Here is a 15,550-nt window from a genome sequence, read left to right as displayed (position 1 = left end):
AGACAACGGCGTCTGCTGGAGAACGCAACTAGTGGACCTGATTCGAGGTTGCGGGACGATGAAGGCCGAATGGGGGGAGCACTTCGTTCGGGAGAAGCTGCAAAGGAAATATTGTGATTTTGGGAAAAACGATAAACCGAGGGAAAGAAAAGAAAGCCGGTAGAAGAAAAATAATAAACTTATCTTTGGGCTCAGTACAGTAGCTCTTCAAGTCTAGCGATGACCCAACAATTACTGTAGCATTTATGTCAAATTTTAAAAGTTTGACTAGACCATTGCAGATAATTATTATATAAATGTTGGCTATTTTAGACTTGCTTATGACAATAACTAGGTCATTGCCAATGCTCTAAGAGTTGCAAGCACCAAACAAATATTTGAACTTCAAACTTTTTTCCCAACTCCCATACCACTTTAGCCCAAGCATACGAAGCCCAATTTCTCTACAAGCACACGAAGGCCTTAAAGCTGCGTCCAACCGAGCCTCGTTAGTAAAATATCCCCGGCCCAATCTTGGCCCATTTCTTGGGTTCTTGGGCATTGTTACTCAACAACATGTCTGCCTTTTGTGCATTGGTAATATCCGAGAAAATAATGATTGAAAGATCTGTGTGATGAAGGTATCCTAGAGGAGAGTCAAAAGAGGAACCTAATTTGACCTTAAAACCTCCCAATTATAATGCAAACGCGTAACGGGAAAGGTCAATCGAGTATAACAGAAACCAAGGGTGGGGGGGGACAGGAATGATCTATTTCGGGTCTCTTTTTAACCCATCACGTGGGGTACCCACTTTCCAAACAATTTCAACGGCCAGGATTCAACCTCTAGAAGCAACTCCGCCCCGCTCAAGTTTTCTCAACACGTGTACAAGAGTCAGAAAAGAAATGCCGACACGGCGACACGTCTTTGAAACACAGAGAGATAGAGGTAAAGAGAAGCAAGTCATCACAGCCCGTTTTTCGCGGCCGTATCATTTTTTTTTTTTTTTTTTGGCGCGAAATTGCAAAAACCACAAACTTTGTTTGGCTATGAGGTTTAGTTTCCCGCCAAAAGTCCCGGGCAGCTCGGGCAGCCCATCGAAACTTTGGGCTGGGAGACTTCGACTTCGGGGCAGGAGTCCAAAACCGCGTTAATCCAGAAAAAGAGTTTCAATCTGTCTCAAACAAAAAAAAAAAAAAAAAAAAAACAAAGAATCTTTCTTTTTCGGTCATCTTAGGATTCCTCTGGAGACCCAATGTGTGCGTACACTTGTCTTAAACCCATTTCTTCCTTTCATGCATTGGATTCCCTTTTCCTTTTTTTCTAAGGCCTAAACATCTACTATTCTACTCCCTATCTTTCTCCCCCAATTAATATTCATAAACCCTCAATCACCTCTCTCTCTCTCTCTCTCTCTCTCTCTCATGTATCATTGTGCTGAGTAGTCAGTATATCATTGACTTCCATATCTTTCCTAGTATTTTGGTCGTACCCAACAGTATTTCCTCTAGGCTTGATCTATTTCCTAGCTCATGTACCCAATTACTATCTTCGTCCTCGCAAAATAAATTAAATATAGTGATATCTTTACACTTTTTTTTATTATTGTTTTATGATTCAGTTGGTTTTTTTTTTTTTTTTTTTCATTTTGATCTTTTAATCTTGATTAAAAATCTCAAAACATGACATTTTTATATAACTTAAAAGAAAATAAATTCAAGCAACCAATATAATCATGTAATAGATTATACAAGAAGGTCATATTCTAAAATTTTTAATTCAAATTTAAATAATAAAAATTAAATAATAAAACAGTAGCAAAGAAGGTATAAAAATATCATTGCTCGTATATTAAATTGCTCCTCATTTGATAATAAAAGTGACTGCCAATAATTTACACAATTCACATGGTTCATTGAACAATGTCTTTGTATTGATTTGTATTGAATAATCAGAATTTCCTTAAAAAAAAAAAAAACATTATGTTTTCTTAAAGGGTAGGATCTGCTAATTAAGAGTAGTCACACGGATAGGGGACAATAATAATCTTCTGTGTGCTAAACAATTTGATCAGGGTAGAGATCAACAAACTAATTAAGAGTCAGAACCCTACTAGTCAGTAATCACATGCCTAGGCATCCAACAATAATAACCTGCTTTTGCTTCGAGGATCCGTGTACATGAATGCAAACCTAAAAAACATCTTTTAATGCCTCATGATGTCTTTCACTCTATTATTGTAACTATTTATGGTATTATAGTCCTTTTTATCATACTGTATCAAATCCGTTACGGATATTTTTTCTTGTAGAAAATAGGTGGAGGTCAAGTCCCTAGTCTCAAATTTCTCTTTTTTTTATTCTTTCTCCTATGTCCTATGTTGTATTAGTTGATTTGGAATGAATGTCAGGGCCTCCGATCATGTTATCTCTTGAATCATATAACTGTTTTATGTATTTACAATATTGTTTGCTTAGGTAAAAATGAAAGAAGAAGAAGAAAAAAAAAAAGAAAAAAACTACAAGGATGTGTCGTGGGTCAATCTGTCTCTGTGCCTGATTATGGTGATAGCTCAAATGGTCAACTACAATATTAGAGTCATGAGATGTTGCTCATTCAATGTGTCAGATCTGAAGATCATATCGTGAGGCAATTGAACAGGGCAGTAGTTATATGTAGCTTTGAATTTTTCTTTCATAGTCAAAATGGATGATTTTTTTGATTTTTTTTTTTTTTTTTTTTTTTTTTTTTTTTTTTCTGGGGGGTCCTGTGATTAGAGATAAGGACAAGTTTAGAGCATTCAAAGATGACAAGCAGAAGTCACTCGATCGCTAGGGTTTAGCTTGAGTTGAAAAGCAACAAGGTTCACTTAGTTAATGAACACTACATCACGAAAAGATGTCATTTCTGATTGAAAAGGATTCATTGCTTTGGTGCTTTATCCATTACAAGAGGATTCACGTATGAATCGATCAAGAACTTCCTTTTTACCTTGAAATATATCACATGATGATAATGCAACGAATGAATGGTAAAAATGTGCTATTTACTTGTTGAGTTGTCTCACCTTTACCACTTGTTTCATTGTCTTAGCATGGCAAGTAAGACAAGGTCTTGCTATTTACTAGCATGATGGTGTTGTCGGTCCCTTTTTTTTTTTTTTAAACTGAAAATTTTCGTATTCATATGTTAATATTCTTTCTCCGAATACGATTGGAACAGATCAGAATGACTCCGTTTTTATTGTCACTAGAAGACGAAATTAAAATGGAGTTGTTGCAGATTTTGGAGGGCGGAATTCATGGGATAAGGCACCAAGTTCAAAGATGTTGATAATGATAACTGGAATTTCACAGTTTGCGTGGGGTTTCGCGGACTGCATTTAGAACCCAAATAATAAGTCGAGCAGGGAAGGAATGTGCATGCATTGTTCAATTAAGCCCAGAAAATAAAGAAGAAATTCCTTACAAAATCTGGCTGCTCCCCCCAAGGAAGCAAGGGTCTGCCTGAAGTGAAAAATATTCGAATGAAAAGACGTATATTCATGTAATGACAAAAAAACAAGAACAAACAGCCAAGTTCATGTAGGTCCAACTACAACATTAAAGTGACACTGTTGCTCGTATAATCCAAATTACTGTATATAAAATTACTTGAAGAGTCCTAATCCACAAAGCTATTAATGTTTAATGGAAAAGAGAAGAACCCCAATAATGGATTAACTTCCCACAAATTCAGTCACTTTAGAGCATATCCCTCGATCATGCAGAAGATATCCTGTTTGCTCCAATATAAACAACTGGGCATTTGGTATATATGATAAACACCCATCCCTAAGATCTTATCCGCAGACAACGTCAAAGTGTCTTAGTCACGATCATGTGCTGCTTTTTAAGCATATAATTTGGAAGTTATACCAAACAATCCTTCAACCCCACCTAGGATGCTAATCTTTCGTCTTATATTTGTTTGTCCTTTTGTAATCGGAGAAGCATTACGAGGAGTGAACTTGGCTAGCTTTGCATAGAGGTCCAGGTGAGGTGGGTCATATGAGTCATGGGAGATAGAAGAAGACCAAAGAGGGTGGTAAGAATATACTGCACGCAGTGGTTTTGAAAAATAGTAAAATTTATTATTAAAAAATTAATTTTAATTTTATATAAATATCATATTTATTTATTTATTTCAAAATAATTATACATACTTGTCCAATCATAATTATAATTATCATTTCTCTTAAAAAAAAGAGCTTTGCTAGATACAGTCGGCAAATGCAGTCGTGCAGTCGGCTGTATGGAATGAATAAAAAAAAATTATAAAAAAATTATTTTATATTCAGAGGGACCTACATGAATAAAAAAAAGTTATAAAAATAATTTTTTTTTCATGTAGGTCCTATATTAATTTACTTTTTTCTCCACGACTGCACGTCGACTGCATTTACCGACTGCAAAAAGTATTTTTCTAAAAAAAAATCTTTGTATAAACTTATTATTTCACGCAATTACAGAATTAAAGTAGGTCACAATTACATAATAATAACAAATTTTAATATTTTAACTCTTTTTTTAATATATAATTATAATAAATAAAAAAGTTGCATGGGCTTGGAGTCTTGAGATGATGATGACTCTGGAAGTATTTGTATTTTTTGCCAGTCAATCTAGTGCAACGCATCAGTGCAGCATTTCAGCCATCGAAAAGAGCTACTTTTACACGCGTTGGGGAAACTTTTGGCAACCTAGCTAGGCATCGACCCGTATATGCGCAGTTCTAATGCACTCCACTCGTGTGTGTGAGCGCGTAAGGAGGGTGAGAGTTTGGAGAGCAGAAAACGAGTTATGAAAGAAGAAGAAGAGGCAGTGTTGAGCAGAGCAATGAAGGCAGCAGCAAAAGATGCAGTCAGAACTCAGACCGATTTATCTCAAAAAAAGTCTCTGATAATAATTATTAGTAGGGTATGAGACTGAGTGCTGGAGTAAATAGTCGTCGAGGAATCGTGAAAACTGGAGCAGAAATGCAGGCAGGACAGGAGGATACACTGCCAAAACCCTCATTCAGCTTTCCTAAACTTTCGAAACTTAGATTTTTATGCTAGAACTGAGAGTGAAAAGGGATATCAGAGGATGTAGAAGATTAAATTTTGGGTCATTTTGTGTCAGTCAGATTTACCTTAACCGCCGCTACGTGAAGAACAGTGATATATAAACTATTAAACAGTTAACTTATCCTCATCCCGACAGAAGCACCAAACAATAAACAGCTAAAGCAAGATGCTTGAAAATGAATTAGAAACTTCTCATTAGCAAAAACATGAACCAAACTAGAATAGCCCTTCTCTAAATATCACGTCTTCTTTGTACATCAGCTTCCACCCACCAGCCACCACCCACAACATAGATGATAAAAAAAAAAAAAGTACAAAAAGAATGAAAGAAAAAAGATAGTAAAATATCTGCCCTTACCTTAAGTACTCTAACTTCCATCTACCCTCAGCTCTACCATTTTTTCCTTCTCTTTTTTCTGGGATTTGACTAATATTAACTCTCAGTTTGCTTTCTCGACGTGGAGTTTGAAAACTGTCTCCAAATCAGGAGGAGTGAAGAACACCCTGACACTGTCAAAATGACATCTTGAGGAAGGCCTGCGCTTCCTTGGGGCTGGTGGGCATGACAATTTTTCTGGTATTCTTGCTTCTTTTGCCGTTGGGGTTGTGGAACAAACATCCTCTTCATCATCTTGGCTCGCTTTTCCTCCGGGTTTCGTGCTTATTGGCTTCAGCGAAGCTCTTACTAGGCCTCCATCCACTGCTTGCAGCTTCTTCGAGACCCCCATCCCTTTAGTCCAAACAAAATAAAAATCAAGCCTTTGAACTGAAATCGAAGCAAATCCAAGAAGGAAACCTTTTACTTTGATCAAAAACACCCAAAACGAAGCAAGCACAGCGAATAAGAGCAAACAAAAGAAGAGAACGGTATGCTTGGAGAATTAGATTAGAACAGAGTGAAGAAAAAGAAATATGAATCTGTGTCTGAGAAACAGAGCAAATGAAGAAAACAAGTTATAGAAAGGAGGGGAAAACTTAGTCTAGAGAATCAGATTGGAAAAGTTATAGTGAGAATAAGGAAAAAGAGTCTTTGCAAGGCTATTCTTTGAAGACGCGCGCGCGACACGGAGATTTTGCAAGGAAAGGGAAACACTAGAAAGAGTTTGTGACGGAGCAAAACAAGTTTTATAATATTTTGATTGGGGATGTGAAGGAGAGGCAGAGACAAACCCGTGAGAAGAGTGTATTTGAGTCCGTTTGGGTTTCAAATTATTATAAAATTTTAAATATTTGTCAGCCGAACTCAGACCACCCTATTTAACTCGATTTCATAAATATTTTTTAAATTTGAAAACTTGACAAAAGAAAAAATAAAATAAAAATAAAAAGTAGTCACATTTTTACTTGCATATGTAAATTCTATTTTTCTATATTTTATCTAAAAGATCTTCTTTTTTTTTAAATAAAAAAAAAAGAATAACAATTATTCTTCATCATCAAAAGACAAAGTCGCATACCATAATCTATATTTAAGACTTGTAACATTTAAGAATTTATAAATTATAAATCATTGTTACACTATTATTTTTTAATATTATTATTGTTTCAAAATTTGAAAAATTTAAATTATTTACTATATTTTATTTAAAAATTTAAAATATTTATAATAATGAGATGAAATGAAATGTTTATTATATCCAAACCGGCTTGAATAATTGATGGATCTACTAATAGCTCGGAGGATTATATATTTTACAACCATTTAACAAAAACCTTCCAAATAACTAAATAATTATATTATTCAAACAAAAACATTGAAAACCAATTATATATATTAGTTTTATAAACTAAAGTAACAAATAACATGATATAATGACGGTCCTAGTTCACAAGATTAAATTATGTGTATTATACTTAAAACTTAAAAGTATGTTAACATATTGACAACTACGAGATGTTTACAAATGGAGGCCACTGGATCCTGAGGTGTTGAAACCAAATGTGGATGATGTTGTATTTGAAGAGAGGGAAAAAGCTGATGTTGGCGCAATCTTGAAAGACAATGCAGGTCGAGTGGTGCTGGCTGCAAGCTCTTTGAAGGATGCAGTTGCTGAACCGAGTAGGTGGAGCTACTAGCTCTATTTTGAGGTCTCCAATCATGTGCAAACATGGGCATAGAGAAGATCCATGCAGAAAGTGATTGTTTTATAGCTATTGAGGCTCTGCATTTGGACAATATGGATAGATCACTATTCGGTGGACTTTATCATGAAATTAAACAATTGGCCTCATGTTTTGGGGAATGTTTATTTAAGTATGTTTGTAGAGAAGCAAATGAGGTAGCTCATTATCTTGCTAAATATGCAAGAAATGTTGATCAAATCATTATAGGGTAGGATTGAATTTCGGACTTTTAATCTCAAACCTCGTGTTTGATTTATGTCTGTAATGTCATTTTTATTAATGAAGTTCTTGGTTTGTTATAAAATTAAAAAAAAATAGTATGTTAACATATATAATTACACTTGGTATAAATAACAAACTAGCATAAATAATTAGAGAAATAACTCCTTTAAACAAGCTTAACTTGTTTTATAACCATGATTTAATATTTAACTTCGATACATTAATTAAATTAATCAAGACCAAGAAAACTTATTCGAACCGAACCAAATATGTTAACGAGTTCTCGATTCAATTACATTTATATCCCTTTTTTTTTAGAGAGAGGATTACATTAATATCTTTGAACCAAGCTACTGAGCTAGACTCTTCAAAGAAATTTCTGTAGCAAGGAAAAAGGGCAGAAAGAGCTGCCCGTAGTTTTACGGGCAGCCGAAACCGATTGCACTTGGTTTTGGCGCCAAAACCTCGAGTAATTTGTTAGGCAGGAGGCAACGGCTCTTTTTCCCGCCTTTTTTTTTTTTTTTCCCCTACGTTCTTTGTTCGTCTCAGAATAGTTTTTGTTCCTAGGGAACGGTGCTGCAGAATGCAATCAGTCAGACACAGATGAAAAAGCGACGTCGTTTTCGCAGGCAGGAGCTCGGGCGAGTGTTATGGATGTATGACATGTCCCCATTTGAATGGGCTTCAATGGCTTGCTTCTCCTTATGTTTCTTGGACTTTGCAAAAACGGTAGAAAAGTCGGTATGATTAATCTGAGATATAGTTATAAATTATAAAAGTTGCATTTTTTTTTTAAAAGAAAAGTAAAATTTATTATATATTTATTTATGTTTTTTTTAAGAAAATAATATTTATGGCACTACCAATATCATTTATATTCCTTTAAAATAAGCAAAGATGTAGGCTGAAATAAGCAGCTACTGTCCAAGAGTCATCCTTATACGGTTATACCCTGTCCATAAGTCCCTCAGAAAAATAACTTTAACTTATTTGATTAAATACAATATGACAAAAAACTCACCTAAATATATATGGGCCACGCAGTTGACATGGTGCCACGTAGATAATTAGGCTGCTACCCTAGAATTATTGGATCGCGTGGTAGCCAATTCACAAGGGTCTTGATAAGTGGACCCTTTCCCCCAAAAATAATGCCACTTGCACAGCACAGAAGCATGGCTATGAAAATGATCTATCATAGATTTTCAACCCTTACAGAGGGAATCACGGTGGAGGACGCTCAGATTTTGGATACGCACTATACGGAACTTCATATTAGTTTGGGACCAGTCACGGCTTTCGTACATCATCAGCATATAAAAATTTACACATGCCAGTGCCAGAGGCTCAATTCCATCTAAATTAGGAGTTTTCGATTCTTCGAACTGTTCATCTGATTACGTAAAATGAGATAAAAAGTTAAATAAAATATTATTAAAATATAAATTTTTAATATAATGTTTATTTTAAAATTTATAAAAATTAAATTATTTATAAATTTATTTTATGAAAAAGTTGAATTTTTTTAATATTATTTTTATTATATCAAACCATATTTATTTTCATATAATTTTTTTCTAGTTAAAAATATTTGTTATTATTTATTATATTGTGTAAAAATTTCAAAAAATTATAATAATTATATAAAATTAAATATATAACCAAACGAGGCTTATATTGCAGCTGTGGCTTGAAAACCATGTTAATGCTGCATTCAGTTGTACAATAACTATTAAACTACTCATTTATTACAAGGAAAACACTAAGGCCACTGCTGGCCATTTTTTTTTTCCCTTAATGATTAAGAAAAAATTGTTTAATATTATTATAAAATTTTTATATTTTTTTAAAATATTAAAAAGTATTAAAAATGATTTGAAAAAAAAAAACAAACAAAACAAAAAAACTTTTTTTTGCCTAACGGTGACTCGCAACAGTAGCCACCCAGGGACCACCGTCCATACTACAAAAATGTACACGGGTGGGGACTGTACAATAGACAGAAAAAACTAGAGTTTGGTTTCAGCAATCAAAAGTAATGATGGGGTATAATATTAAAGCAAATATATATATTCTTACATATTTACCAAAATTTTCGCCAGTCATAACCTTCATTGGCAATGTTGAACTTAATACACGTCGCGATAAAGCTCAAGCCTTCCACCTAGGGAACAAATCTCTCAATCTCATTTGAAATTGATGGTATCTATCCAGTAAAACACATGGGAGTATTTTGATCATTTTCACATTTTGTTGACAAGTAAAATAATCAAAATATCCTATATTTGATACTAGATAAATATTATCAATTTTCACTTTGAAACTACAAAAAAATAAAAATAAAATAAAATAAAATAAATAAAAACTTTTGTCCTCTAACCAGTTATGGTGAAGAAAACAAATCAGCAATAAATTAGAGCCGTGCAAATTTCAGCGGCACTTCAACTCTCAAATTTCTGACCGGCTTCCATTTTTTTCTTCCGTTCCTTGAGAAGATTAACATTAGCCTGCTTTCGTTTTTTGCCAATCTGGAGAGTAAGAGAAATAGAGAGAGATATATATTAGTCACACCCCAGAAGAGAATATTATCAAACTTGAATGATGGTACTTATGATTGCATACGAAAATTAGAGGTAAAAAGAGGCCTTTGGACAGCCGAATACAATCCACTAATGATGAATCAGGCAAAAATTCTAAATCCATCACCTAGAAAATTATAGGAATATGTAGGTTCTGACTCATCGACAAAGACCGCATCAACAACTAAATGACCACAGTAAATATATCTAATAAGCAACTAAACCAAGGATATGTAAATCACTTGGCATAAAAAACGATCTTTAGGATAGCTACGACTATGTTACACTGACACTTGAAAGACCACAGTAAATATATCCATGAAACAATCTTAACAAAAAAGTTCTTCTGTAAAAATTTACAACAGGATTACAATAGCTTTTGGTATTTTTACGGCTGACAACTTAATTATACCATATTTAACCGATAAGTAATGATTATAGCCTGTGAAGGGACACAAGGGAGAAACAAGTTCAGTATCCACCTGCTTGCACGAAAATCCCCAGCTTTCAAAAGCCAGAAACACTCCCGAGTAAACTAAACAACAAGATATTCTATCCACGACAACACATATACTAAGACTGAGCAAAAAGCATGTAGATGCTTGGCTATGAAATGACAGGAACTGATGTTAACCATGGACATCTTAACAAAATATCAGATCACTTCTCAAGAAGTCAAAGATAGAAAGCTCTGCACAGTCTGATTAGACCAGATGGAAGACAAATGCAGTAATCCAGATTGTTGTTAGCTTATTACATAAATTATCCAGGACAGACATATAAGTTCTAAGTATTCAGATACATGCACTCTTCCCCCCCACCCCTCCCCCCAAATAAAGAAAACAATAAAAACAGCATAATTGATAAATTTACCTCCATGGCTTCATAAAGCTTCCTCTTATTACGTGACATCACAACCTTTGACATGTTTGCATGGTCCTGGGCAATCCTTTGTATATCAGGCTCAGATTCTTCCCTAGCCTCCATCTCTTTAGAAGTCTGCTTATTGTTCGGACCAGTTGAAGAAGACTGGAGACCATCAACTTCCATTTTCAATTCATCAAGATATCGATTCTGCTCAAGAGTCATCTGCATCCATTCAAAATTTGTTAATGACAACATGGATGGAGTTATGAACATGCCATGAAAATGAAGATATCAAATACCATCACATTTTATATAATATGCGGTCCTGTATGCAGTTTCCTACCTTGCGCTTTCTCTCAGCAGCTTCATTGGCTTCTGCCCGATCAATTACTCCTTCAACCAATAACTTCTGAGGATCTTCCAAATCTTCTTTTCCCACACCCGGTAATGGAAGGACTTCATTTCTAGTAGCAGCTTGCAATCGTTTTATGGTCTCCGCATACTCAGGAACATAACCTTCCGCCTCATTGTCAACAAAAGGTGATAAGTGTGGCGGAGGAACTCTATTGACATGTATCAATAAGTCAAACATTAATACTATGGTGATAGATGTGCACCAACTTTCACCTTAGAAGTTAGAAGGAACCATATCGACGTTTAATGACATAAATATGTCATTTCTTTCTGTTGACAATAGCAGACATGGAGGTCCGCAAAAAACATTTCTCAAGAAATATGTTTTGTGCGCACAATCTATCTGACCAATCATGTACATTAGGGGCTTGAAAAATTACCTTCCCACCAGATAATTCTCAGTTGGTAAAATGATGCGAGCATTTACACAATCATACACCCATTGTGGCTGCACATATTCTCTGGAGAGGAATTTATGACCTTGACTTGGCCGGTCAACAATCTGCATACAAAAGCAATCATTCAGAAATGATTTAATTTAACAATTTGTAAAAAAAATAAAACAAAAAACAAAAAATCCATGCATGTAGGTATTAATCTGTTAATGTGCTCCTATATAACGAGTTTAATGGCAAACCTGATGAGTAATGCTCTGATCAGCTTCCTTAAATGGAGCCCCCTCTCCCTCCCAGGAAACAACACCACCAAAAGCAGGAATGACAAAAAGCAATGACTCTCTGGGAACCTGAACGTAACAAATTTAATTTATAAAAAGAGAGGATAAACAACTGATTGCTTCTCTAACCTTCGTCACCTCTTCAGAGGGTTTTTACACAAACACCCACCCGAGGAGTAAAAATCACTAAAGTCAGAAAGCTGAAAAGGTGTGAGTAAGAAGATTCTGTCACTGAGGTCCCTTTTATGTCTTTGTGACAGCAGCCATTAAGCACCTTTTCCTTTTATACCTAAAGCTCACTCTAAAAGTTCTTATCTTGGAAAAAAATCCAATATCTTAATAAGATCAATAACAAAAAATTGATCTCACCTCACGACTCAAGAAGAATTTCAGACTCTTAAAGAGTTTTTTACACTCCCTTGTGTCTTCATCTTCTTCATCCTCACCAGCAACATCTTCAGCAAGGCGCATCAGTGCACCAGGTTCATTCAAAGGAAGTTGATATTGAAGTTGAGCTAGCCTTAGATCAGACTCATCAGGTTGTGTCCCCTTATTTTGGGTCTCAACTTGCTCAGATCCTGACATGGTAGGAGCTTGAGGATCCACCACAGAAGTCCTAGAGTTTGCATCAATGTATCTTGACAACGCATAGAGATCTGCATAGGTAAGAAAGTACTAAATTACATGTTTAATTAATAAAAAGCCTAAAGAATAACCACCCACCAAAACTACTAATATAGAAGTTCAGCACACAGCTTCAAGATGCCAAAATATTTTTTTTATAAAAAAAAAATTAAAAATGAAGAAGAATAAGAAGCCCAAATCCTTGGATGAGAACTTGAAAATCTCCATCCAGAATAGTGAAAACCACACCTGATGCTAAGGCTTCCAGTCGAGGATCAAGAATGGGTGGATACTTCACATTTATTGAATGATAAAGGTGATAATTAGCAAATGTGAGAAGAGTCTGCACCCACAAAAATAAGTATATTTGATATTATGAAAACTTGATTCCCTTGTCAGTGCAAAATAATGGCGTGAACAACAAATAAAAAAGAGAACTGCTATAACAACAAAGAGATTACACAAAAACAATTTCACAAACTAAAGTGGTTTCATGTAATCTGTTAGATCTGTTTTACAATAACAGTAACTTTACAATCTAACGAACCACGTGAAACCACGTCAGTTTATGAGATTACTTTTGTGTAATCTATTTGTAGCTAAAGTACAGAACCACCATAAACTAACCTCATAAACTTCCAGAAAAGTTAGCATGACATTGAAGTCAACATCATCCTCGGGCAAAACTTGTTGCAGCGCATGAGGGGTCAACCATGTGACCTTTTGACCTTCAACCTCAGCCTTCAGGACAAACAGGACACAGATGTCGAGAATATAAATAAAAATAATTTTCATATACCAGTTCAGTAAAAATTTTGGTACTGTTTGGCCACAAAGAATTTTCATCTCAAATACAAAATTCTCATCTCATCATTACAACTTTCCTAAATCCCCATACAAAATATAATAAATAATTTAACTTTTTTCCTACTTTTTCAAATCCCAAAATAATAATAATATTAAAATATAATATTTTAATATTTAATCTTAAAACTCAAAATTCTTATCTGAGAAATCTCAGTGGCCAAGCATAACCTTATAGAAAATAATAAATGGTTGCAGTACCTGATAGTAAATGCCTTTCACGGATATGAATACTTTTCGTAATTTATGAACACGAGAGATGTATGCTTGCCATTCATGACTCAATCTGGAAAATAAACCATGATTTACATAGATAAGTGCTCACAAGATTATAAGCCTGTATAGAAAGTCATCTAACCACTCGTACTTTTTTGTTGATGGAAATCTAGCATAAATCTGACACCATTTCACCTCTTTCTATAAAAAAGAAGCATCTACCTTCGACAATTATGAATACGGTCCACTTCCAATTTCTCCCTCTCCAATGCAGGCAATGCTGCAAAAAGATGCACCATCGTGAGACAGTCATCCAAATCTCTGAGTGCGTCAACGAACTTTGGGTACCTACAATCCAAGCATTATAACAGCAAATATGAGTGGTTTTTCATCGGTAGCAAGTGACTGGCATCATACTTTTAAGCAAATGAATGGTTTAACAAACCTCTCCCGAATAATTCTATCCAGGGTATAAGTAGGTATGCGGGTTCGCAAACGATTGGCAAGATCCGGGTTTTTCTTTGACTCAGCTTTCTTGATCTTCTTCTCATAAGCCCTCTTATCTCTAAATATCTCGAGTAAGGGCTCATGCTGCAGGAATGCAACATCCTTCACATGATAATAAGTGTGATGATTTCCTTTCACCTTCTTCTTTGGCTCCCGGGGGAATACACCCTTGAGAATGCATAATCTCCTACAATCTTCAAGCAATTGATGAGTTTATATACCCAGTCAAACGCCCCTTTGCAACAAAATGTTACAAGGCTCTAACATTGTTTAACGGCTCAAACAAGTATACAGAACAGCACAGACTGGGGATAGAAGTTACATTCAGCTTTTGGCCTAATATGAATTGCCCTGATACTATAAACCTAAAACACAAGCTAAAAACTCAGAGAAAAGTTGCATTCTCGCTAACATAATACATGCATTTTGTTTGGCATAATCCACCTGCTAATTTCTTAATAAGAATTGCTCAAATTATCCAAAGCCAAAGCCCATATCCCAAACGGATGGCTATTATGCTTGGAGAAATAGTACACAGCTAAACTCTACTAAAATAATTGGAGAATACGTTACTTGATGATTTCAAATCAGCCAAATCGAATGAAATCCAACTCAAATTTACACAATAAAAAAGGTATGTATCCATAATCATTTTCCTAGCATACAAACCTAAATACATAAACCTCAATGCTTTAGCTAAACACACACACACACACATCTTTATGTGCAAGAGAGGGACCTGAAAAGAGGAAGAGTGACTTGAAGATGCTTGACTGCCTGCGACCTAGTGATGTACCTAGCGGCGTTTCCTTCCTTTTTCTTTCCCTGGAAAAAACGAGGGAAAATACAAAATAGTAGTAAAATTGAAATTTCCATTTCCACATCGATCACAGGTTACCGAAAGCAACGCGGTGGAGAGTTAGAACTTACGGGAGGCCTGTAGTGCTTTACCATTGTTACAGAGAAGCGAGCTAAGCCTTTGAGAGAGGTGAATGGAGGCTTGAGGACAGAGGAACGGTGTGTGAACAGAGACGTATGAATTAGGGTTTAAGAACTAAACTGAAGTTGTGCAGTTTATACTCGGTTGAGGATTGCGGATTTAAAATTAGGAATAATGCTATCCGGACATCATTTTACTTGTATCTTGTTATACATGTGATATATTATATTTATTACTATTTAATAATAAGTAAATATGACAGAGTTAAAAACTATACTATTAGTCTCCTCTAAAACTCTCTCGTTGAGAGGGAATAGGTGGAGTGTGTGAGTCTTGGTACTCGTGAAATGGTTGAGGTAGTTGCTTCCCCTTGATCAAACTCTGAAAATTAAGACAGAAAGAAATGGAAGATTTGGAGATGCAGTGAGAT

At 35.0% G+C, this 15,550-nt stretch overlaps 2 protein-coding genes across 2 annotated transcripts; both read right to left on the bottom strand.

The window, feature by feature from the left end:
- Positions 1 to 5,527: 5,527 nt before the first annotated feature.
- On the bottom strand, positions 5,528 to 5,815 carry LOC122307450 (cyclin-dependent protein kinase inhibitor SMR6-like). Its single transcript, XM_043120345.1, has one exon. The coding sequence runs from the start codon at positions 5,813 to 5,815 to the stop codon at positions 5,528 to 5,530; it is 288 nt and encodes a 95-aa protein (XP_042976279.1).
- Positions 5,816 to 9,453: 3,638 nt separating this feature from the next.
- LOC122308404 (pescadillo homolog) lies at positions 9,454 to 15,289 on the bottom strand. The gene is made up of 13 exons (XM_043121702.1): positions 15,111 to 15,289; positions 14,920 to 15,005; positions 14,119 to 14,367; positions 13,896 to 14,021; positions 13,659 to 13,743; positions 13,221 to 13,334; positions 12,843 to 12,936; positions 12,339 to 12,625; positions 11,931 to 12,038; positions 11,674 to 11,795; positions 11,223 to 11,442; positions 10,886 to 11,101; positions 9,454 to 9,961 (listed from the first exon to the last, which is right to left on the bottom strand). Exons 1-13 carry the CDS (start codon positions 15,132 to 15,134, stop codon positions 9,875 to 9,877), a joined length of 1,818 nt encoding a protein of 605 aa, XP_042977636.1. The 5' UTR covers positions 15,135 to 15,289; the 3' UTR covers positions 9,454 to 9,874.
- Positions 15,290 to 15,550: the final 261 nt, after the last annotated feature.

Source organism: Carya illinoinensis, chromosome 4 (genome assembly GCF_018687715.1).
Source record: "Carya illinoinensis cultivar Pawnee chromosome 4, C.illinoinensisPawnee_v1, whole genome shotgun sequence".
NCBI lineage: Eukaryota > Viridiplantae > Streptophyta > Magnoliopsida > Fagales > Juglandaceae > Carya > Carya illinoinensis.
Note: the sequence above shows the minus strand (reverse complement) of the source record. Positions and strands in the feature narration are given on the sequence as shown.